At 45.5% G+C, this 22019-nt stretch overlaps 2 protein-coding genes across 8 annotated transcripts; both read right to left on the reverse strand.

The window, feature by feature from the left end:
* Positions 1 to 3286: 3286 nt before the first annotated feature.
* On the reverse strand, positions 3287 to 12295 carry srl (sarcalumenin). 4 transcript variants are annotated; one of them, XM_057014676.1, is made up of 7 exons: positions 12142 to 12295; positions 6721 to 6813; positions 6483 to 6578; positions 5861 to 5896; positions 4942 to 5058; positions 4627 to 4860; positions 3287 to 4544 (listed from the first exon to the last, which is right to left on the reverse strand). In XM_057014676.1, the coding sequence occupies exons 1-7, from the start codon at positions 12200 to 12202 to the stop codon at positions 3733 to 3735; spliced, it is 1449 nt and encodes a 482-aa protein (XP_056870656.1). In that variant the 5' UTR covers positions 12203 to 12295; the 3' UTR covers positions 3287 to 3732. The 4 variants fall into 4 exon arrangements, with proteins under 4 accessions (XP_056870656.1, XP_056870654.1, XP_056870657.1 ...); XM_057014674.1 differs by lacking the exon at positions 12142 to 12295 and adding an exon at positions 9036 to 9357; XM_057014677.1 differs by lacking the exon at positions 5861 to 5896.
* A 1296-nt stretch (positions 12296 to 13591) lies between these two features.
* tfap4 (transcription factor AP-4 (activating enhancer binding protein 4)) lies at positions 13592 to 21026 on the reverse strand. Of its 4 annotated transcripts, none has more exons than XM_057014686.1 (7): positions 20638 to 21026; positions 18421 to 18586; positions 18221 to 18319; positions 17973 to 18143; positions 17756 to 17890; positions 16637 to 16804; positions 13592 to 16394 (listed from the first exon to the last, which is right to left on the reverse strand). In XM_057014686.1, the coding sequence occupies exons 1-7, from the start codon at positions 20724 to 20726 to the stop codon at positions 16236 to 16238; spliced, it is 987 nt and encodes a 328-aa protein (XP_056870666.1). In that variant the 5' UTR covers positions 20727 to 21026; the 3' UTR covers positions 13592 to 16235. The 4 variants fall into 4 exon arrangements, with proteins under 4 accessions (XP_056870666.1, XP_056870668.1, XP_056870664.1 ...); XM_057014688.1 differs by lacking the exon at positions 20638 to 21026 and adding an exon at positions 19590 to 19992; XM_057014684.1 differs by lacking the exon at positions 20638 to 21026 and adding an exon at positions 19582 to 19607.
* Between the last annotated feature and the right edge of the window lie 993 nt (positions 21027 to 22019).

The following is a 22019-nucleotide window of genomic DNA, read 5'->3' on the forward strand; positions in this document are numbered from 1 at the left end:
TGCCATCTTTTTCTTCTTGATTAAAACACCAGAATGTCTATGTAACTATCAGCAGGTAATTGGCCCAAGTTCTTTGTCGAATGATCTCCACCCAACATCCAAAACATAAAAATAATTTCCTACTACTCACTGATCTGACACTTTATATCTCAAAATGACCGCTGAAACAACAGACGCTGATAAACGTAAAAGTCATTTATTTTGAAAGATTATCAGAGAACTTCCGTTTCTTACCGGCGAGACTGGACTTGACGCTCTTGTGCGTGTTCAGCAGGGAGAGGAAACCAGAAGGACCGATGGGAGGGCGGAGCTGTACGTGCACGCACCGGGCACTCGCACGTAGTGACCACGTGTTTAGAGAAGGGTGGGGATCTGTTTTTGGACCGTCATTAGTGCATAATTTAGGGACAGCTCAATTATGAACAGCCTCCATCTCTTCCCTGGTTTAACAGTTATACACACACACACACACACATATATATATATACACACACACAACAACAAGCAACAAGCCTCCAAGAATACATCAAGAAGATGGTCCCCACTGACCCACTGCTGAGTGAATGCCTCAGGCAACAAAAGCCCACCAAGGAGGAGGAACCTGAGGGGCTATCGTGGAAGGACAAGCCAATGCATGGAATGTACCACCGACAAATTGAGGAAGTGGCTGATATCGAGAAAACATACCAGTGGCTGACAAAGGCCGGGCTGAAAGACAGCACAGAGGCACTACTCATGGCTGCACAAGAACAGGCCCTGAGCACCAGAGCAATAGAGGCCAGGGTCCACCATACCAGACAAGACCCCAGGTGCAGACTGTGTGGAGATGCCCCTGAGACAGTCCAGCACATCACAGCAGGGTGCAAGATGCTGGCAGGCAAGGCATACATGGAGCGGCATAACCAGGTGGCTGGCATAGTGTACAGGAACATCTGCACTGAGTATGGACTGGAGGTCCCAGGGACCAGGTGGGAGACACCCCCGAAAGTGGTGGAGAACAAGCAGGCCAAGATCCTGTGGGACTTCCAGATCCAGACTGACAAGATGGTGGTGGCCAACCAGCCTGACATAGTGGTGGTGGATAAACACCGGAAGACAGTGGTGGTGATAGATGTAGCAATCCCGAGTGATAGCAACATCGGGAAGAAGGAACACGAGAAGCTGGAGAAGTACCAAGGGCTGAAGGAGGAGATGGAGAGAATGTGGGGGATGAAGGCAACAGTGGTCCCAGTGGTGATCGGGACACTAGGGGCAGTAACACCCAACCTGAGTAGATGTCCTAGTAACAGCTAAAATCCTGCGCAGAACCCTCAGACTCCAAGGCCTCTGGTAGAGGACCCGAGTCTGAAGGAAGGAAGGAGACACCGCCCAGGAGGGCGAGGAAGAGATTTATATATATATATATATTTTAAATTATTTTTAATACTGTATAGCTTACCATTTGAAGACACGCCCATTTTCCCTCATCACACAGGATATAAAGCCCTAAAACCTTTGTGTTTGTAGTTTAAAAGACTATTTTTGCATGGGGTTGCATCCCTTTGGGGGACACTGTAAACAACCTGCTGCAAAAACAAAGAAGGAAATAAAACATGTCTTGTGTGAAATTCAATGTTTTTTGAGTTGGTTTTTTGCCTCAGGTCAAAATATTAAATTATATTTAAAGTGGTTTGTTGCAGATTGAAGACTATGAATTGTCAAAATGGACAAAGCGGAAGGACAAAAAGAATGTGGCTGTTAAAGAGAATGTTCTGGGGGGAGATGGATGATTCCGATTAATCTGTCAGACAACCACAAGGATTCACTATCTAGTCAGACAAAAATCTTTATTCTTAATTATCACGCTTTCAATATTAGTTCTAGATTACTTTAAATTGTATAGCAGAGTAAGTGAAAAAATTACTAAGGACACACCCCTATTCCAGGTCTAATTAACAAGTAAAGAAAGAATTAATTCACCAAAAGCACATCCAAACAAGCCATTATTCTAACTGTTGCTATGAGCACAAGTGGTCTGCAAACGTCTTTTTTACACATTTACGCAGCGCACTCTAGTGGCCATGTTCTGCACCTGCAGTGAAATCATACACGACAAAGCACGCGCGCACACTCACCCACCCGCACACACTCACCCACAAACACACACACGCACGCACGCACGCACGCACACACACACACTCAAATATAAAGACAATCCAATGTTATAGAACGATGCCTTGTGTCAGTAAATCATGGGATTTTATGAGTCTATGAACAGTCCCAATAATTCTAACTCGACACACACGTGCGCTCACTCACGCCGTTCACACACACACACACACACACACACACACACACACACACACACACACACACACAGAGAAGGAAATCCGACTTAGTGCTACTTCTTTCAATGTGAAAAATGTTAGTAATTGAACAAAACAAATCTCAAAAGACTGTGGCTAGTAAATGGTAAGAAGGGATGTGGAAGTGTGGATGTCAGTGAATTAGCTTAACAATGGCAGTGAAATGAAAACAACAACATTTTGGTATGCTGGTGTAGGATATTCTGTCATACTTTTGCATCCTCCCCGCGGCAGGCTTAAAGCAGGACATGCAATTATCACTTGCATTGTGAAATCATCACTGCTATAAAAGTTAGCATTTGGGACAACCCTCATTTCACAGAGGTCAGGGTTCAACTCAAAAGTCCTCCATTTTCAACCTTCCTTTTCTGACCCAATAAAGCTCTTATACCATAATTTTGCAGCAATGGTTGTTCAACTTATTTATGGCAGGTTTGCTTGGCAGGTATTCACTAAAAAGTTTCTCATCTTCCCTATCAATCAAAAAGGACGAAAATATTCATCGTGTTCCAGGTAATTCAGATTAATAAGAAATGTAAAGACTTTCATGAAAGAAATAAACATAAAATAATGTAACAGTTAAGGATAAAAACAATCAACATATCCTCCCAGTTCAGGAGAGTCTGACCCTTGATCCCTGACCTCTGACAGGTTCATACTGCTCATTCTACAGGTGGTCAACAACCGAGCACGATGAGGGAATTTTGTTCATCTTTTAGAGTCATCAAGAAATATCTTTGTTAGGAGGAAGTTCATGCATCTGTTAAATGTGCACATGACACCTAACATGCAACTTTGTTCTCTAAAGCCAAGGTTTTAGCGAGGATCCAAAGACCTTTATGGTGTCCACAAAAAGGCCTGTTCAAAAACAACTTGTGCAATTTATGGAATAGACATTTATGTGTGTTTCAAGATTTTACAACACAAATTTGCAACTACTGTTTCGACTTTTCCCATTTTATTCACATACAAGGGAGATGGTGTTTTTATTCTTTTCAGTTTCAGGATTTTCAATTTTTATTCTTTTTCTTTGTTTTTTTTTTTCCACATCATTCGTTTCCAAAGCCACAAACCCCAAACAGCCAAGCGTGATTGTGCAAGGGAGAGAGGAGGGCATGTATTGAAACAAAGCTCTGTGATCGGCGGTCTGTTCTTGTTTCTTCAGGACTTGTGTCTTTAAGCTGCCTTATCAGACAATGACATGCCCCCCCTCCTATCTGAATCATTCCCAAAGTCCCCACATTCCCCTGAGGAAAAACTCACTAAACACTAATCTCTTTTCCTCCGTCTCCTCAAAATTACAGGCATTCCAACGAAACAGGGCTGGTTTCCACCAGACCCCCTTTTCCTCCTCTAACTTCCTCCTCACAAGTTATTTTGGTTTCCCTCAGTTCTTCCGGTAGCGATTCTTCGGCTTCTCGCCACAGCCGGTGGCCTCACAGGAGGATAAACCAGGCTGCTTCCCAGAGTTAATGCTGCTTAGAAGAGCAGGAAGCTCGTTGGTGATTGCTCTCTCAATCTTGTCCAGCAGACAGCCTCCAATGTAGGAGCACTGAGACGTTAATGGCTTGAAGTTGGCGATGGGGTTGATGCCAAAGAAGTCGCGGTAAGCGTCGCGGTTGGGAAGGTCGAACTTGCTGACGTTGGTCTTGGCTAGGATGGATTTGAAAATGTAGAACTTGTCTGGGTCGTCGACTATCTCCTTGAAGACTAGTTCAGGGTCACTGAAGAAGCTCATCTTCTCTTTAAAGGTCTGGACATAGCGGTCTACCAGCAGGCCGTGGATGCGCACGCGAATGCCGTGCTGGCGGATGAAGGCAATCTTGTTCTCCATGCGATTTTCGATCACCTGGTTCAGATCTTCCAGGAGGGAGATCTCCTCTTTTTTGAAAAGGTCACGGCTAGTTTCAGGCGCGTAGTCATAGGGCCAGAAGGAGCTGACGTAAACGCGAGGGGGTTCGGTCACGTTAATGAGGGGGGCCAAGCTCCAAAAGAGAGCGCCATAGACTCTCATCAGATCCTGTGTGGCCAGGTTGTCAGCCTTGTTCAGGATAATGCGGATCTGGGATTCGCGCCCCTTCAGCTGTCGGAAGAGCATCTCCAGCTCCAGACCAACGTCCAGCTTGGTGGGGTCAAACACCACAAAGATCAAATCAGCACGATCAATGAACCACTGGCAGACATCATTGAAAGGATAGCCTGGACAGAGGAAAGATAGCTCATTACATACACGTACCCTGGCTTACAGCTTGTCGAAAATCTGAAAAAACTCCGTTCTTACCTCTCTCCTGCTGCTTCCGGTTCTCAATGATGCCTGGTGTGTCCACAAACGTCACACGTTCCAGCAGCTTGTGGGGCATCTCGATACCTATCAGCTTTTCCAGGAAGTTTTGACCAAACTTCTCAAGGGGAGAGAAGGACCGGGAGCTGTCCGCGGCCATTACGATCCCCTCAACAGAGCGGATCTTCTCGCCGTGCATAATGACAGTGAACTCAGAGGTAGTAGGCTCCGCTCCTAAAGACAAATTAATTTAAAATAACAAAAAAAACAACAACCCTCCATCGCCACCATGTAAATCCAGCACTTTCACCGCACCTGTGTAGAGCTGATAGGGGCTGTCTTGCAGGCCCAGGAGGTAATTGATCATGGAAGACTTTCCTACACTCCAGGGTCCCAGGAACAGCACCATGGGTTTGGAGGTGATCTCCCCATCTGTTAGTCAAGCAGTGACAAGAGTTACCAGAGCCTCAGCTGAGCGCAGGAATCACGAAACACCTGCCGAGTTCATCACAATGTTCCAAGAGGATCAATGAACAAACAGCTTGGCTGGACTAACTGCATCTATCTATCTAAAGGGATCTCTCCACAGTGGGCTAAGTTGTCTACATTGAGGCCACAAAGATGCGCGTTGATTTTAAATCCACGGAAAAGGAGAATTTAGGTGCTTAAAAAGTGACCTGGCAGATGAATGCAAGAAGACTGTTATTTCGTTTTAATGGCACGGCAAAGCTGCTGCGTTAATCTGGCACAGGTGAGCCTGCGCGGGGCCTTCAGAGCGGATTTGTAGTGTTTGGGTGGATGTGATGTCAGGTGGACAGGTAGCAGGATCGTATAATACAGAACCATTCCCTAAAGTTAAGTTGCCCTTTCGAACCTACTAAAGCCACAGCTGCACATGCCCCCCCCACCCCACCCCGAACGTCATACACTCTACACTCAAGTCTGATATCTCTCTGTTACCTTTCAGTGCTTTTGCCTTTGTTGGATTTGCATTTCTTCCCATTTAATTCTTTGAAGCCGAGGTTTGATTAAAACTCTCAAAAGAGCTTTTTTGATTCACGGGTGGGAACAAGGTCGGATCTCATCGGCTTTGATTCAATTTGACCAAACCACCAAAACGAAAGATGCACGATGACGACAATGATGATGATGATGATGATGATGATTGAGGGGGAGAAGAAGGCCAAAGCACCTCAGGCAGTGCCATGCATAAATAAGTCCCGCCCTCACCCACCTGTGGCGGTGTCCCCCAGGGTTCTTCCGGGGTAGGCTGTTAGATGGAGGTGGAGCAGAGTGAGGGTGTGAGGGTTGAGAAATATCAGGGAGCGATAGAGTATCGATGTGCAGGAAAAGGTCGGTCCCATGTTTGACCGGACGTGTCAAACATGGACGCTGCCTTTGGCCCACGTGAACCGTTTAGGAAACTTACAGGCATGATAGACGTGGGGAACAGGAAGCTTGCATGCAGGCCAGGAGAGACACAAAAAGATGACTTTAATTTAAATGTGGGTTTGTTGGGGGGGGGGGGGGGGTATGTTAATGCTTACTGTCCACAAGTGAAAACAGGGATATTTAAACAATGTGAAACAGAAGAAAAGGGGAAGAAATATTGTAAAGTATTTTGGATTGAGCGATAGTGCTTCCTTAAACGTTTTAAATTAAACAATGAAGTCATTTTAAAACAATCTGTGCATAAGAGACAGCCAGTTATAGTGTAGTATAGAAAGAATGATAATAAAAAAGGACCATTACCTTATGTGTCTACTAACAAGTCAACAAATCAGTCACCAAAGCAACTCAAACTGAAAAGCCCACGCTTCAGAGCAGTGCAGATGTGGTTGAGGCCTCTGGGATACCTGAGATCTCGTGCTGCCTCAGCTCATTGTACTTGTAGGCCTGCTCCATCGGCTTGATGGACGTGTGGTAGATCTTCCTCAACCTCTCAAGAGCAGCTAAACGACAAGAAACACAGGAAAAGAGGGTGAAACAGAGGAAGGACTTTGGTTTGTACCTCTAAAGATTAGCTGCTTTCATACCCCCCCCTTAATATTATCATTTGAAAAGAGATCAGCAAGCATCCTCCTTGACCATCACCTGCATAGTCCCTGGATTTTTCCTCAGTTGCGAGTCGCAGCGTTTCGTCAATGTGAGATCTGTCTCTGAGGGTGGAGGTGAAATCTTCTTCCTCTGCAAAGACAGAAAAACCTGCCTTTAGCTTCTGCTCGATTAAACTACCGGGGCTGAGGGTGCTGCTCCTCATCAGGCAGCAAATGCTGCTGCTGCTGCTGCTGCTGCTGCTGCTGCTGCTGCTGCTGCTGCTGCTGCTGCTGCTGCTGCTGGGAATTAAGGTGCATCACCATGATGATTGATAGTAAAGACAGTTTTACACAAGGGTAAGTATCAAAACAGACACAGCCAATATTTTCACTCTGCTGTGGGACTCTGGGAGCTTTGATTTTGTCTATAAAACCTCAGCTGTCTGCACATTTTATTATATTTGGAAGCACAAACCCTGAGTGCTCATAGTTAAAAGAAGCTGGGAAATAGCCTGAAGAACCACAGCATTCTGTACACCAGTAACACTCAGGACTCAAGTGCCAAAGCTTTTAAAAGCTGCATGAACAATAGCTGGTAACGTTTGGATGCAAGTGAAGGCAGCACGACGGCGCCGCTACGATGGCGCAAAGCCGTACGTGTGTGTGGGGGGACGCCTCGGCCCAGCAGTGACTCATGTCTACTTTTGAGCATCTCGGATTGCTGGAGTTGGAGCCGGAGTGCTTAATTTAGAAAGTAAACACTGAAAATAAACAACGACACTTGTCAGGCATCACTAGGGGCTTTGGCGCATCAGCAGATGTAGAGAGACAGATAAAGGGGAACTTCCCCTCTTTCACTGTGAGGACGGCATAAAAATGTACAGAACGACACCCTGGTGTAGAATTCCTTTTTCCCTCCTCTATATTTATCCACCTATCACAGATTCATGACACGGTGTAGCTGCCCTTGTGTGCCTGGGCTCCCTAAACACACCGTGACCCCTCCCATTCTAAACAAACCTACTACGGCTATGTGCTATATATAGAAGCATTTGGGAAGTCTTCCTGATTCACGTGCTCATGCTGGTCATATCCAAGCAACCAGACACCCTGTAATAGAGTTGTTAGGGAATCTTAAAGGTATTGAAAACATTTTTTGTAAATATTAAAGCCCAAAGCAGCTGCAGAGATCATTACAAGCCATCCAATTGTAATTGGGAACACACACAATGATGTAATGCCAATTTCCAGAGGCTCCTGAGGCAATATCACCTATAAATGTTTATGTTGTGGCACATTTAGTGCATTTAGTTTAGTGAACAGGCCCATGGAGAATGATACAACTGGAAGCATTTAGTACAATTTAAGTGCTACATTTTTAAAACACATTTCCAGAAATTTGAATGCAAACTTTCCAAATTATGAGAGTTATGATCAATGATGCATCCAATTACAAAAACATTTTATTAGTCAATTGCATTGAAAGTATAATACAGTGTTTTTGCTTTGGCCCAGGCTGGTGGTGAGACTACTGGCATGGGCGAGCTAAACAAAGGAAACTGGAGCCAAATTTTAAAAAGTGACTCTTGATGTTGTAAACTGTGTGTCAAAATAAAGGAAAAGCAACAAATACTAAAGGGGAAAAAGCGATGCTGAGTTTTCTGTACTGCAATTTAAAGACACCCTGCCACCACCAGTAAATATTAATGGCTCAAGCCTTAATTAAGAGCTCAACTGTTGCTCCTATGCAGCTGAACACACCACAGCGGAGCACCGCTGATTCTCTCCGAGTCAACCTGCCAAAAATAAGCCCGTGTAATACTGCTTCCAGCACGGAGTAGAACCAAGAGTTTGGCACCCGGGAGACCGAAGGGTCTGAGCACTGCCATCGCCAATATGGACAATTTATCTCTTTCATTTTCGTCCTCTGTGTATATTCTTCTCTTTATTAATAGGTCCGGTATAAAAATCCTGCATAACGGAGGAGAAGATGAGAATTTAGTGATCCAATTCTACCCTTTACTCCAAATTTAGCGGTTTAAAGTGGGAGACCAAAGGTTTGTTTGTGAGCAGGTCAGTGAAGATTAAATGCATTGCCAAGTATGCATGAATCTATTGTACAAAATAAAAATAAGGCTGGCTAAATAAAACAGATGATACAACAATCAGGATACACCATTGGCCAGTGTATGTGAAAAATGAGCTGCTATCAGTGCAATTTGGAAGTGACATTTGCATCTAAATTTAGAGGATCGTCTGCACTGGAAGGGCAGACAAATCTAGGATTTAAGGGTGTTTGTTATGGGTCAGCTATGGTTTCCATGGGTACGATACAGGATGCGCTTTGGTGTTGAGAATACAGCTAATGCTTACTCAAGCTAGTGTAACTTGACTCATCTCCAGAAGACTCTCGTCTTTTAACATTATCCCCCCGAGAGCGCCTTAACCTCTGTGGCTGTGTTGACACCTTGAGATGGGGCCAGTCCTGGACCGCTGGGCTGTTCTGGGGCTCTGCAAAGATCAGAGAGGTGGTGTTGCCCGTGGACGACCGGCCTTGCATCAGATGGAAATTAACAGTGCAGGCGCCATGGGGGAGTTGAATCCTGGACACAGATGTCCAGGACCCTGTGTCCTTAGTGAGCCCGTTGCCACACAACCCTCCCTGAGTTTGGAGAAACATTTTGGCAGCATCAGCGCATCCAGTTGGAACATTAGCGATTTAAGCCTGGGCTGTCATGCTTCAACTATAGATAGTTGACTTCAGATGGAATGCTGCTCAACAGCTATAAGTGAGCGTAACGACAGCTTCTACGGAGCAGCATTAACCAATTCATTTTATTCATCACTAACAATTAAGAGCCTTCGTGCATATAATCCTGTGCATTTACACTATTTATACCAGGCCCACGTGTGAAACCTCAGGGTCTATATTCCGCTTGCTGTCCAGTGGAGGCAAATTAAATTAAACTGATCAGCAGGAGCACAGCCGTTGTGGAAACCCCAGCTGAGGATCTATCACGATAACCTTTATGGAAGACCAAGTGGGGGGGGGTTCCACAGGAAAGAACCACACGGAGTCATCGATTTCATTCACATTTAAAGGGTGCTGATTGTCAGATCGCATGAAATTGAAGATTTAATGAACCTTGTTTTCCTCTGAGGATGCCTTTTGAAGGCTGCATGGGTGTGTAGCCATAAAACTGCACAGAGCTTTGTCTGGCAGTAGTTAGTGTGGTGGCAGTCAGCGGAGTTTATTAAGTACTCGGGGACTAGAAGCCACAGATGGCAACAGGTGGTACAACTCGTGGAGCTAGTACTCCCCCATAGTCCAAAATAGACCCACAATGGGTCAGAAGATGTAGGGACGGGGCCGGACGGCTGCAGACTATTTTAAGGCTTTTACTGTCATTGCAGAGACCCTGAAAACATGCGAATCTCTCAGGTCGATGGGGTAATATACAAGCTACTCATGTTGACGCTACTGTACGAGTGACACTTGTGTAAAGTGTAGTGCTGATGTTCCTCTACAAAGCACGTTACATCTTAACATCTGCACTTCAACATTCCAGCTTGATTACCTCATGAGCACTAGTTCTGCATTTGTTAAACACGCATAACATGTAGGAGTTTAGCAACAGGGATTGTTTGTAACAATGGCCTGCAACTATTGACATTAATCACGGGTCCTCGGAGCGACATGCATATTTCAAGACCTCTAACAGTTAACTGACAGCTAAAATGAAGACTGCAAATAGGTTGAAGGGATGGCGGATTGGCAAAGGCACCTCAGGAGGAGGTGATGATCTGGTGCCTCATATCCCTGCGGTCCTGTTAGAAAGCCAAGGAAGGATGTCAGGTGCCCTTGGAGGGTGAGCTGGGGCGGACAGCGTAGTGAGGCACTTGGGCATGCGTGGGGGTGTCTCTTCATTACAGGAGCAGGGATGCCCCAGATATGTCACCCACTAAAGGACGGGATTATGTGGAGAGCGCTTCAAAAGTATTTTACTGCATTAAGAATGACTTAGAGTTGTGGTTTGAGGAGCTAAAGAGGAGATCCAATGTCTTGTGTTTGTAAATCAAAACTCGAGGTTTAGCAAAAGATTTAGCAGTCATGTTGAATTACGCTGATATAAAAATCTACTCCAAAAACGACTGCAGAACCAGTGGCCACACCGATTCTGTAATCAATTCCTCCTGCAAGAACTCTACAGATTTATCTGTTCGGGAAAAGACCAGTGAGTGAATGGGAACTCCACTGCTGAGGAAATACTACAAGCGGAGCTTTCTCCTTCACTTCAGTAGAGTCAGAAGAGGAACTAATCAATAACACTGGTTGTTACACAGTGAGGCGCAACGAGCTTGTGATACACGCGATAAAAGCGTGAGTGCTGAACAAAGCTAGGCCCCTCCTGCCTGGGGAATGCATGTCCCTAAAAGGCCAGCAGCTGGGAATAAATTGTGATTGTGACAGTGCAGAGTGACAGCAGCTGTGCAACATATCTGGAGGGAGGGCTGGGGCAGGGAGGGGGAGGCACAGGGAGTCAAATGGAGGGAGGGAGGGAGGGAGGAACTGAAGTGAACAGTGTTGGGTTTCAGGGAGGCCTTCCAATCTTAGACACCTGAGAGCAGCCTGGAACATGGAGGCCTGGGCCTGGGCAGCGGAGCCCAACGCTAGTCCAAGGACGGACAAGGGTGATAAACAAGGGTGACCGCGACTGTTCCGGCCCAGAACCAGAGGCCGGTCTGGCAATCTGGGACAAACCCAACAAATCTGACAGTCGCAACGTCTCCATATTTATTGTTAGATTGTCCGACTCCTGCTGGCTTATAACAATATTATAAAATCAAAGGAAACAAGGCTCCCCAATAGGCAGCAGTGCGAGACTAAAATCCTACAAGAGATCGCGTCTTTGAATGCACCAGAGGCAATCTCAGCGTGTCGCTCCTTTCCTTGCTTAGACTCCCCATCAGCTGGTGGCATGTATGAGGAGATGAAGAACTCCAAAATGCCCCTTCATGCGTGAAAAGTTGCATCAAAGATTGAGGTGCTGCACCTTTAGCGTTTGAGTCTGACTTCAACACTCACAATAGGAGGCATCTATATCTGTGGTTTTGTACTGGGTGCCAGTGGTTTAATTATAAACTGTGACAGCTCTTAGCCTGCGTGGTGTCCTGGGCAACATTTCTGTCTCCATCTATACTCAGCTGACTGTCTGCCCTCCTGCTCATCTAGTCCCATTCCTGGCACACAAAAAACATCATGTGTCAACCATTTTTGGCCATGTGACAGGTTTTTCTTAAACATTATAACAGTGTCAGCAAGAGAAGCCAAGTAGGAAAGAATGATTACCCCAACCAATAGATGAGTTTCATTCAACAGCAGGATTTGGAGGTAAACAAATGCCATTCCCAGGGTGCACCACCCTTATTGTGCCCGAATCCCCACATTTACGATCAACACACTGGTCAAACCTCTTACCTGCTGTGGCCTGCAAGAGAAGCAGGGAGAGGAAACAGCAGATCAAGACTGTACCCTTCATGATGGCTGCCAGGAGAACTCCGATTGTCCCACTGACTATATATACCAAGGCAGGAAGGTTAAAGGGCACGCTGAGAGAGGAGGCGGGGCACGGAGAGGCCAGCTGGTGGAGGGGCTGGGGTGTCTGTGTTCAATGTGCTGCAGGAGTCTCAGCGTGCCACAGCAGCACTACGCATGCTGGCAGCTGGCGCTCCTTTGAAACGAGGTGGTAGGGCAGCGCTGCAAAACCCGGATCTCAGCACCGATACTTCCAGTTTCTCACCATTTATCATTTGATAAAATAGGTTTCAAAAACTGGAAGAGTGTAATACCCCAGTGTGAAGCATAGCACTAAAGCTAACAAATGAAAACAGTACAAATACTCTCCAATATCTTTAAAGAATTGCTAATGCTAATAAATTAAGAACTGCCATTTGCACATAAAAAACCACTGGAAGAAATGTGCTTGAAATAAATGAGCGTGTGGGATGCAAACAGTTAGCAAAGCTACAATCCGCACTTGACAGAGGGAACGTCTGGAACATGGAGACCACCGCAGAAATCTCACTGCTGAATGTTGTGTGGATTAATGTGTTATCATGGTTAGGCAGCTCAACATAAGCTCACAATTCCTTGGGAATTATCATCCCGGTCGTAAAATAAAGCCAGAGGATGGAATTACGGAGTTTCTTTCGTAAAGCATGCACGCTATATCCATCCGAAATGGCCAGAGTCTCCAATCAGGTTAACATAACTGCACATTATTTCATGTTATTTTACTTTAAATATGTATACTAGCAGACAAGCATGGATGGCAGCACTGGCACATTGCCTGCTTAGAGCAATAAAAAATGTAATTGTAAGCCTGTTTTGCAAATAATTGAGTAATAATAGTTGGCTGACTCTATTCTATGAAACCACACTTGACCAAGAGGCTTCTAGAAAGATTTAAACGCCTTTGCCAAGGAGGTTATGTGGCAGCTGGCGTTTGGTTGGTTGCAAAATAAGCCAAAACACATTTGCTCACTGATTTTAAGGAAATTATAAATAGACCGACAAACAGATGACAAATTCTAATGATATTCGAGGGGCTTAATAACCCGAGAGGCTTGTAACCTCGTACTACTAGTCACAATGTGTGGAAATGTGCTGCGTGGCACATTCCCAGTTGTTATACTGGAGTAATGTGTTTACATATTATGGTGTAGAGTAATACTCTGTAATACTCCTGTTTCCATGGGATGTCACCTGCTGAGCCTCATGTATATTTGACCTTAGACGATTCATTCTTTATTTAGTGAGCGGCGGTGCCACTCTAGAGGAGCCACTTTGACACTTTGAGAGTTCATTCTTTGGTGTTTTCAGTGAAACCTTTTTTTTTAAAGAAAGCAAAGACACGCTCGGGCAGATGTATAAAAAACAAAGTACAAACTTTATTATTCTGTCTTTACAAAGGCACAAGCCTCTTTATCCCCAAAACATTTCTCTTAAAAAACAAAAAAACAAAAAAATTGATTTTCGATTGCCGTACACCGACAGGCGCAATGGAAAAGCTTCCGACCAAATGACACGAGGGATACCAACAAAAGAGAAACAGAGACATCGTAAAACATTGTGTGGGACTAAATGATATGATGGGCAGACGAGACAAGATGGAGGAGGCTGTACATGAAAGTAAAGGGGGACACGGCTGTGCGGGTTGTATTCAAAACTCAAGAGCTTCAGCTGTGGAGGTGCCTCTGACCCACACGAGGCAAACTCCAGTATAGTACAGTAAGTGCTTTGTAATCTTGACCCCGATTGGTGATCCCTGGACCAACGACAGTAATCTGATATGTCCACTCATCGCCCCTGACGCCGCGCCGTGCACAGGTGGGATTAAAATGCAGACGACTTTTCAAATGCAGATGTTTTAAAGGGGCAAAGAAAGCAGAGCTTACACGGTTTCAGTATCGGGAATCTTTTAGCCATAAGTACTGGGAATACTTCCTGCCATTTCAATTTAAAGGACGCTTCAGTCTTTTCAGTGCAGCTGACATCGATATTAAAGGGCAGTTCCGTCTAAATCACTTTAGCAACTCTTCAAGTTACAAAAGAGCAGTGATGTGTCAGAAATTGTAATAAATTTCTGTATAAATCAAGTTTACATAGAAACTTGGTGAAAAAAATATAAAAGAAAAACAGAATCACTACGGAATGTCAACATTTTAACGAGAATTTCTTCGCCTACACACGTGGGAGCCAAACAAATTGCGGGCCTACATGTAATTCTCAGTGAAGGTAAATTTCAGGAGCGCTTGACTGGATATCGGTAATAAATCAGCAACCTGTTCATCTCTGAGGCGCACGCAAGTCAACAAACATGAGTGAAACGGACAAAAACAACTGGGAATAATATTCTCCAACACACCCGGGGGCCCACAAGGATTCCATCGGCCACCAAATGCCCAGCTCAAGTGTTCAGGCAGGTCTTTCGGACCCCAGGGCTGTGTTAAGGCTGGCTTCACGGTGCCTCCCTGCACCCGCGGGCTGGAGGTAAGGCGAGCTGCTGCCTCTCTGCGCTACATATCATTAATGTCTATCAAACAGTTCCAAGCGAGAAAACAAAAGAGCACAAAGAAAAATCTATGCAAAAACTTGTAAATGGCATGGTACGCCGCACAAAAAAGCGTACAAAAAAGGACATATGTATGATATATATTTATATATATATGGAAATGCATAGAGCATGTGTGGTCAACCCAGTCACATCCATGGCACATTTCGCTGGGCTTTTATTTTCAAAGGGCAATGGGATTTAGCCCTTCGGATTGAACAAACAAGTGATTGTATGTCAGTTTCATGTGTGCGTGCGCGTAGGTGCTTACGTGCACATTCATGCGCCTCGTTTTCAAGGCAAAAGTGTTGCTGCCACAGACTGCCAGAGTCTGGCGCATTACTGATCCCTGCTGGATTCAGAACGCCGAAACGGAACACGGGTGCGCACACACACACACACACACGGGTGCGCGCCCACACCTGTGGACGTCAGTCATGACTGACCACAGATTAGCTTATTTAACAAGCCAGGTGCTTTTATCTTCTAGAGGGGGGAGGGTGTCAAGAAATATCAAAGCACTGTTTTTTTCTTTTTCCCCAGGCAGAATGAAAAACATGCCATATACATAAATGGGAATACTAGGAACCCAGCCTAGTATCAACACCTAGCAAATAAACAAACAGAAAGACGAGATTTTATCTGATAAGCGCAGCATCTCCTCCAGAACGTTGCTTCGGCCACACATAAGGTCAGCCATGAAAGAAACCAAACATTCGTTCTCCCGGGTACAATCGCTTTAGCTCACCGGCTGAGGGAGAAACTAAACATGAAAGCCCCACGAGAGCAGAACATTTCCTTCCGTAACCGACGTCTAAAAAGGTGGAACTTTTTAGTCTTGCTGACTCACAGTGTTTCTCCGCGCAGCCGAGAGAAGGAGCTTTAAAGGATTCTTGTCTCAGGAAAAATGCTAACCCGCGCGATGATGCGGAGGCCACACCACTGGGCTTTCTTTCAACTTTTTTTTCTTGTTCTCTGTTTCGAGGCTCAGTCAAGAAATATAGAGAAGAGTGCTGGTGATCTCTAGTGACGTTTAACAGATGTTTGATCTAGGATCCAGTCTGGCGAAGCAGTTTGTACATCAGTCAGTGAAGTGGTGTCTCTAATAACCTTTTCTAAAGATGTATGAATATAGGTGAGTTTGGAAGTAGCGGCAAGCGAGAGAGCAGAGGAATAAACCGAAGGTTAGATGAAGAACAGGCTTCATGTTTAAGTGTCTAACTGCGAACCTAGCCAGGCTGCCTACCACAGTACATGTAAGAGTGTGTACTGAACAGTAAAAAAACAAAACAAAGAACAACAAAAAAGAGTGCTTCTATCTTCCTACCAGCCCGGTTTATGTCCACGGAACAAGCAAACTGTGTGGGTATCTCGCCTTCTGTAGGCCTGGTCTGCTTGGACCTTTTTGTGTGTTTAAGTGTGTGTGCATGAAGGGCGTGCGTGGCACCACGACGGGAACTCATGGCAGCGAGCAGTCGTCGGGCCCGTCGCTGTTTGAGGCCGTGTCCGAGCCAGCGGCATCAGACAGGACGCGCCCTGATGTGACGATGACCGCCCTCCGCTGCTCCTCCTCGCCGGTGCAACCCTTCGCCTGGGTGCCCTCGATGTGCTGGATTGCCTAAACGGAGCAAAATTAGACTGAGTGATAGCAGCGACAACAGCACCTCCTAGTGGATTAAAACCGAAATAACACCCAGTCCGAATTCAGAGGTCTATACTAAAATATTTAGCTGATACAAATGTCAACTTAATTGTATCTTCACTTCATCAAACATTTAAAACTTTAAAAAGAGCAGTCGCCGCGCTCACAAAATACAAATTAGTCATTTTGCAAGCCTGCAATGGAGCCACCTGTCTTACTTGAACAATAGTGTCCAGATTCTGCCGAGACGTGGACACCGTGTTGATAACTGATGACGGGCCCATGGTTACCACGGTGACGTGATGCGGCAGGACGGCCTGGACAGGTGCTGGGACGATGACCGTGGCATGGTGTGTGGGAGCAGGGGGTGTTGCTGGCGCTAAAACCTGGATGGAAAGAGCAGTGGTGTCATGTGACCAGTTGTGAAGGATAAATAAGGTTAAAAACACCAACATAAAAAAGCTTGGCTGGACTAGATGTTCAGAAGCTTCCATGCACCAAATTTTCTTTGGGAGGCATCATTTGTCAAATATAAACCCCCGCTCTAAGGCAGCGGATGGACAGACGGGATTGATTTGGCAGAAGTCCGCAGAAAAGGGATACTCCAGCTGTCAGGACAGTGAGAGTAGATGGATATTTTAACAGCCCCCCACACACACTCCCCCTTTCTGTCGACACACCTAATGAGGAAAAGACCATTACGTGTGACAGACGATGTGCAGCTAGATGTGTTCTTGTACGTATTTCAGAATGCAACGTCCTTCAACATGATGGATGCGCAATCTACATATGCACAGGGTTGCAGGTAGGGGGATCATATTATAATTCAAATTCTATTTTACAAGTGTCAGCCATCCCCAATCTTTCCTTCAGTGGGGTCATAAGAAATGGGAGCAGGGATCAGTTTTCTCCTTGAGGGTTCAGAACGTTTCGAACGGTTTTTTTTTTTGTAGAGTTACATCTGTCTGCCAGATGTCTTCTGTCTGCCCCCCACCCCTTCTAATACTGAAACATTGTGTTGTCAAAAATACCAACTTATAATACCCAATCTTGTTTTTTACACTCATGCTCTCTTGTTGGGTAATCTGATGTTCTATTCATGAGTAATCACTTATAAAAATATGAAACGAATAGAAACAAACGTTCAAGGTCATATACTCAGTGTCTGGATGCAGGATTTGTTATTGTACTTTAATTTTGTAAACTGTTGTTTGTCCTCATTTTAGTACGAGTATAACATGTTTAGTGAATACATGCTCTTTGTGAGTTGAATTAATATTATTATAACAAATGCGTTGACAAAAATGGAATATTTGTGTAAAATTAGAGATCCCGACCTGTGGGCTATGGACTGGAGTCAGGTCCCTCTCCAGCTGGCTCTGTGGTTGCAGATGAACCAGGTTTTGTGATTGGGCCTGCTGGGCAATTGCCTTTAGCTTCTCTGGGTACAACTGAGCATCCAGGGCACGAATCTACCACACATGGCAGGAAGATCTTTGTCTGGGTGCACGTTCAGACTTTAAATTCGAGCCAGAGCTACGCTGCAGGACTTACCTGATCTTCAAGCATCATCCTGACTGAGCGCTCCTTCTCCAGCTGCTGCCTCAACTCGATCATCTCCCTCCTCAGGTCCTCAGACTTTTCCTCCTCCAGAATATCTGGTGAGCCGATGCCTTCATCCTTCTCCTCCGCGCGCCTCCTCTTTGGAGAGGAGCCACTTAACTCCTGTTAACAAATGGCAGAGTTATGCATGTGCGTTTCTAACTCTCAAACAGGTCATCCGAGGACAACGGATGGTTTACTTGTATGATTCGCTTCAGCTGGCTGTTCTGCTGTAACAGTCGAGTCTTTTCCTGCTCCAGGGTGAAAATGTATTCTGCCGTCTGTTGCAGAATGGCAGCCTTTAGGGGGAAAATGAACAGAATTAAGTTGAAAAAAGTTGACCATAAAAGCAAGAAGAGGCTCATTTTAACTCATCGCTGGGGAACTTTCAGAGACCCACCTTGCTGAGCTTCTCCCCATCACTGTGTGGGATGAGCGTTTTCAGTGATTGGAACCCAGCGTTGATGCTCTGCATACGCCGACGCTCGTTGCTGTTGGCGATCTCTCTGCGAATTCGCCTCTCTTGGTCCCGGGCTGTTTCTGGAGTCAAAGGAATGTTGGCCAGACTGGAGGGCAATACATAAGAGGACACAGTCAGTGAGATGTGCCAAAATGATACAGGGAATAGAAAATGTAATTTAAAAAACGCTATTGCGAGCTGCAGTGAGCTGCCGAATAAATAACACATTCTAAAAAATATATTATTTGCATCGAACGCAACAGTTTGTTGGGGGCCCTACGTCAATGAAAAAGCATCTGTGAAATAAAAGATAAAGAATGCTTCCTGCCAAAGAATAAGTGCAGGCATTTAAAAGGACCCCAAATAAAATACCATGTAGTAAATAGCTATTGCTGGGAACTCCAGGTGTGGTTATTTTAATATTAACACTGTGCCAGCGTACAACAGCAGAGGGGAGAATTCTTCCCCCAGCATCCTCTGTATCAGCCTCAGTGTCTCTGGTAACAACCAAGCCAAGCCTCTTATCTGTACTGACTCAGCTGGCTCGGTGCAAACATCAGTAATAACTGTGTGCATACACAGATGAAGAAAAAGAATGTGTGTCAGTGCGCAGGCACACAAGTACACACACTGCAGGATCATTTCCAGCAAAAATGTCTGCCAAAACATGACCACCTGGGCATGGGCTTTTTCCTAACATGCAAATATAAAACACTACATAGGGAACAGACAAAGTCTAAATCAGATTAATTCTTAGATAAGAAACAGGTGCCTTAACAAAGCCAACCCAATTCCTCAATGACTCTAGATGAATGATTTTACCATTTTGCAAGGAAATCGACATTGCCCGAGCTATAATGCACGGTAATAATTAGGGAATTGGGGCCTCCCTCCGGTAGTGTAAAGCTATAAGAGTAGTTACTCTTATATGGAAACAGTAAAATTGTACACTTGCAGTATATAACACCAGTAATTTTGTTAATTTGATTATGACTCAAATTCATTATTTTGTTAAAATTAAAATTGTTGAATCAGTCCGAACTTTATTTTAGGATGGAGGGGGGTCCTTGAACCACTCAATATTCCCTTTTACATGGCGACTGGCTCACCATGCAGAATTGAAGAACTACATTTCCCAGACTGCCCCCGTCAAAGGCAGCAAGCGCAGATCCCTCCGCCTCCCTCTTCAAACAAGGCTTGGGGACGTATCGAAAGGCCTTCCGCGACAAACACACCCCCTTATTAATAACACCACTTTTCATTTTCAAGCCCCCTCGCCGCCATTGTCAAATCTACCCGAACCGAACACCGTGTGGACCTCGGTCTCCATTAGATCAAACAACCCCCTCTGTCGTCGTGGTTCGCGACAGCTCCTCCATGTTTCGCGCAGACTTTCGTGTCCTCCGCCATTACAACAATGCGGCAGGCAGCATGGCAGCGGTGCGGGGACGAAACGACGCGGCGGAGACAACTCGGTAGCGCCGACGTATCGCACAGAAATGCCATTTAAACTCGCCGCGCCGTCATTTCGACAGCAATCACATACTTTGTAGTAAAATACGAACGAAACGGCGGTAAAAAACCAAGGCACAATCGCCAGAATCCCCCATCACTTTGAGCTCAAGCCACAAGCATGGCCGCACTACCCACAATAACTTCAGATCCCTGAGAGCGAAATAGACATCTTCTACGAATTGCGGTGCAAAAATAGACCCGTCCAGGGTAATCAGCGCTCGCACGTAGATCCTAACACCTTGTTACGCAAACTACAGCACCTTATAGGTCAGACCTGGGGGTAATTTAAGGATAAATACAGCATGGATGCGCTCGTAAGCGAGGCAGCAGCGTGGTGTGCACCGAACCACGTGGTTAATGTTTGTTCGCCACAAAATACGTCGATTTCGCTGCAAAATATGAGAAATGTCACATTAGTGGGGTTGCCGATGTTCGGCTAGGTGCCCCGAATTGATCAGACGTGATATAGTCCCTATGTTTCCCAGTAATTGATGGCCACAGCCGACCGTGAGTGGGTCATGTACACAATAACAGATGAGCTCGAGCATGTTGCCTCAGCGCCGTGTGCGTGCACGCCAAACATATGTCTTATAATAACAATAATACACACATGACGGCTGAGCGCGTGTTGCCGACACGTACCTACAAAGACCTCCAATCACTTCTTTCTCCGTCTTCCTGAAATGTTGCAAGGAGGGCACCTTCTGAGCTGGTACCATGAAATACTCCATGCTCGCCTCTCGCCAGTTTGGTCCCCCCCCCCTTGTAAACAGCGATCTCCGTAGAATAAAAGAAAATCGATGGCCTTGGGGGGTCGAGGGGAGGAAAAAAATCTGGTGTTCAAACACGGGTTAAATCCCAGATGAGCATGCGGATCCCTCGCCTGTGTAATGTGGTAGTTTCGGGCAGATAAGAATTGTAATGTTACTCGACTTCCAGCTGATGGGGTTCCCTCGTTGTGTGTGGCGCTCTACCTCTCTCTGTCTCTCTCTCCACATCTCCCTCCCCTTTGCTTTCTCTCTGCAAGGCCGTGTGTGTGTGTGTGTGTGTGTGTGTGTGTGTGTGTGTGTGTGTGTGTGTGCAGCTGATCAGATGGCTTTCAAGGCGGGAAACAGCTGGTCGGAGTCACTGCACTACCAAAGCCTCCTTCCGCAGAGAGGGGGGAACTGCATGTAAACAAAGGATCATTTAACGCAGGATATAAACCCCAAAACAAAACGCCATGTGTGGACGCAGATGTGGTTTCTCTGCGGTGCTATGATTAAATATATACTACAGTGTTTCTTTGTCCGTCTTCCGGTCAACAATACCGTACAATCTCCCGTTATTACATAACTTTTAAAGATTTTTCTTGGGTGGGTTAATATGATGGCAGGCATTTAAACTCCCCGAAACGGAAGTCTACAGACATGCTTGATTGTAGGCTGCGTAACCACAGTGACCGCTGTTTTGTTTCGTTTTAATCACGATTGTGCTCGTATTCGGTTTATTCCAATAAACCAAACTGGATAACTGGTGGTTGGAGGTGAACGTAAATAAAGAGCGGCACTATTACAGGGGCGGAAACGCGCATCAGCTGTGATAAGCGAACAACAGATCAGCTGACGAATTTGGCAGAGCTGCACAGCAACAGCGCACCGGGGAGGGCCCGGCGACCAGCTGACGCGCAACGAGCCCCAACACAAGTGTCCTTCATTTCGGATGGAACCGCGCGGGAGAAGATTTGATTTGATAGGAAGCTCCGCAGTCTCACACCAGCGGAACTTTTTTTTTCTTTTTGGCTTCCGAAATTGTGTAACAACAACAGTGCAACACCATCTGGCACCTGTGAGTTTACTAGGTAGCAGGTTAGCTGTTAATAATTCAGGTTGCACTGACCTAACCCTGATTATGGAATAGAAACAGGGGAACATATTACAAAGGAGAAAATAACATGAGACTAAATAGCCTTTTAGGATTATAAAGGGAATAATTTCTACCTGATTTACATGTACGGCAGGAGATATTTTTTTCCAGATTTATGA

This window comes from Takifugu flavidus, chromosome 18, assembly GCF_003711565.1.
Source record: "Takifugu flavidus isolate HTHZ2018 chromosome 18, ASM371156v2, whole genome shotgun sequence".
In the NCBI taxonomy this organism is placed as follows: Eukaryota; Metazoa; Chordata; class Actinopteri; order Tetraodontiformes; family Tetraodontidae; genus Takifugu; species Takifugu flavidus.

Bases quoted from the DNA above. Each gene is read 5' to 3' on its own strand.
- srl (XM_057014674.1), bottom strand. From the start codon at position 9,342: ATGTTTCTCCAAACTCAGGGAGGGTTGTGTGGCAACGGGCTCACTAAG. The intron at 6,814-9,035 runs GTAAGCATTAGC...CTGTCTTTGCAG, and splicing joins GTCAAGTTACACTAGCTTGA to AGGAAGAAGATTTCACCTCC. The intron at 4,545-4,626 runs GTAAGAACGGAG...TCCTCTGTCCAG, and splicing joins CCGGAAGCAGCAGGAGAGAG to GCTATCCTTTCAATGATGTC.
- tfap4 (XM_057014686.1), bottom strand. From the start codon at position 20,726: ATGGAGTATTTCATGGTACCAGCTCAGAAGGTGCCCTCCTTGCAACAT. The intron at 18,320-18,420 runs GTGGGTCTCTGA...TTCCCCCTAAAG, and splicing joins ATGGGGAGAAGCTCAGCAAG to GCTGCCATTCTGCAACAGAC. The intron at 16,805-17,755 runs GTCGGGATCTCT...CTTTCCATCCAG, and splicing joins CTCCAGTCCATAGCCCACAG to GTTTTAGCGCCAGCAACACC.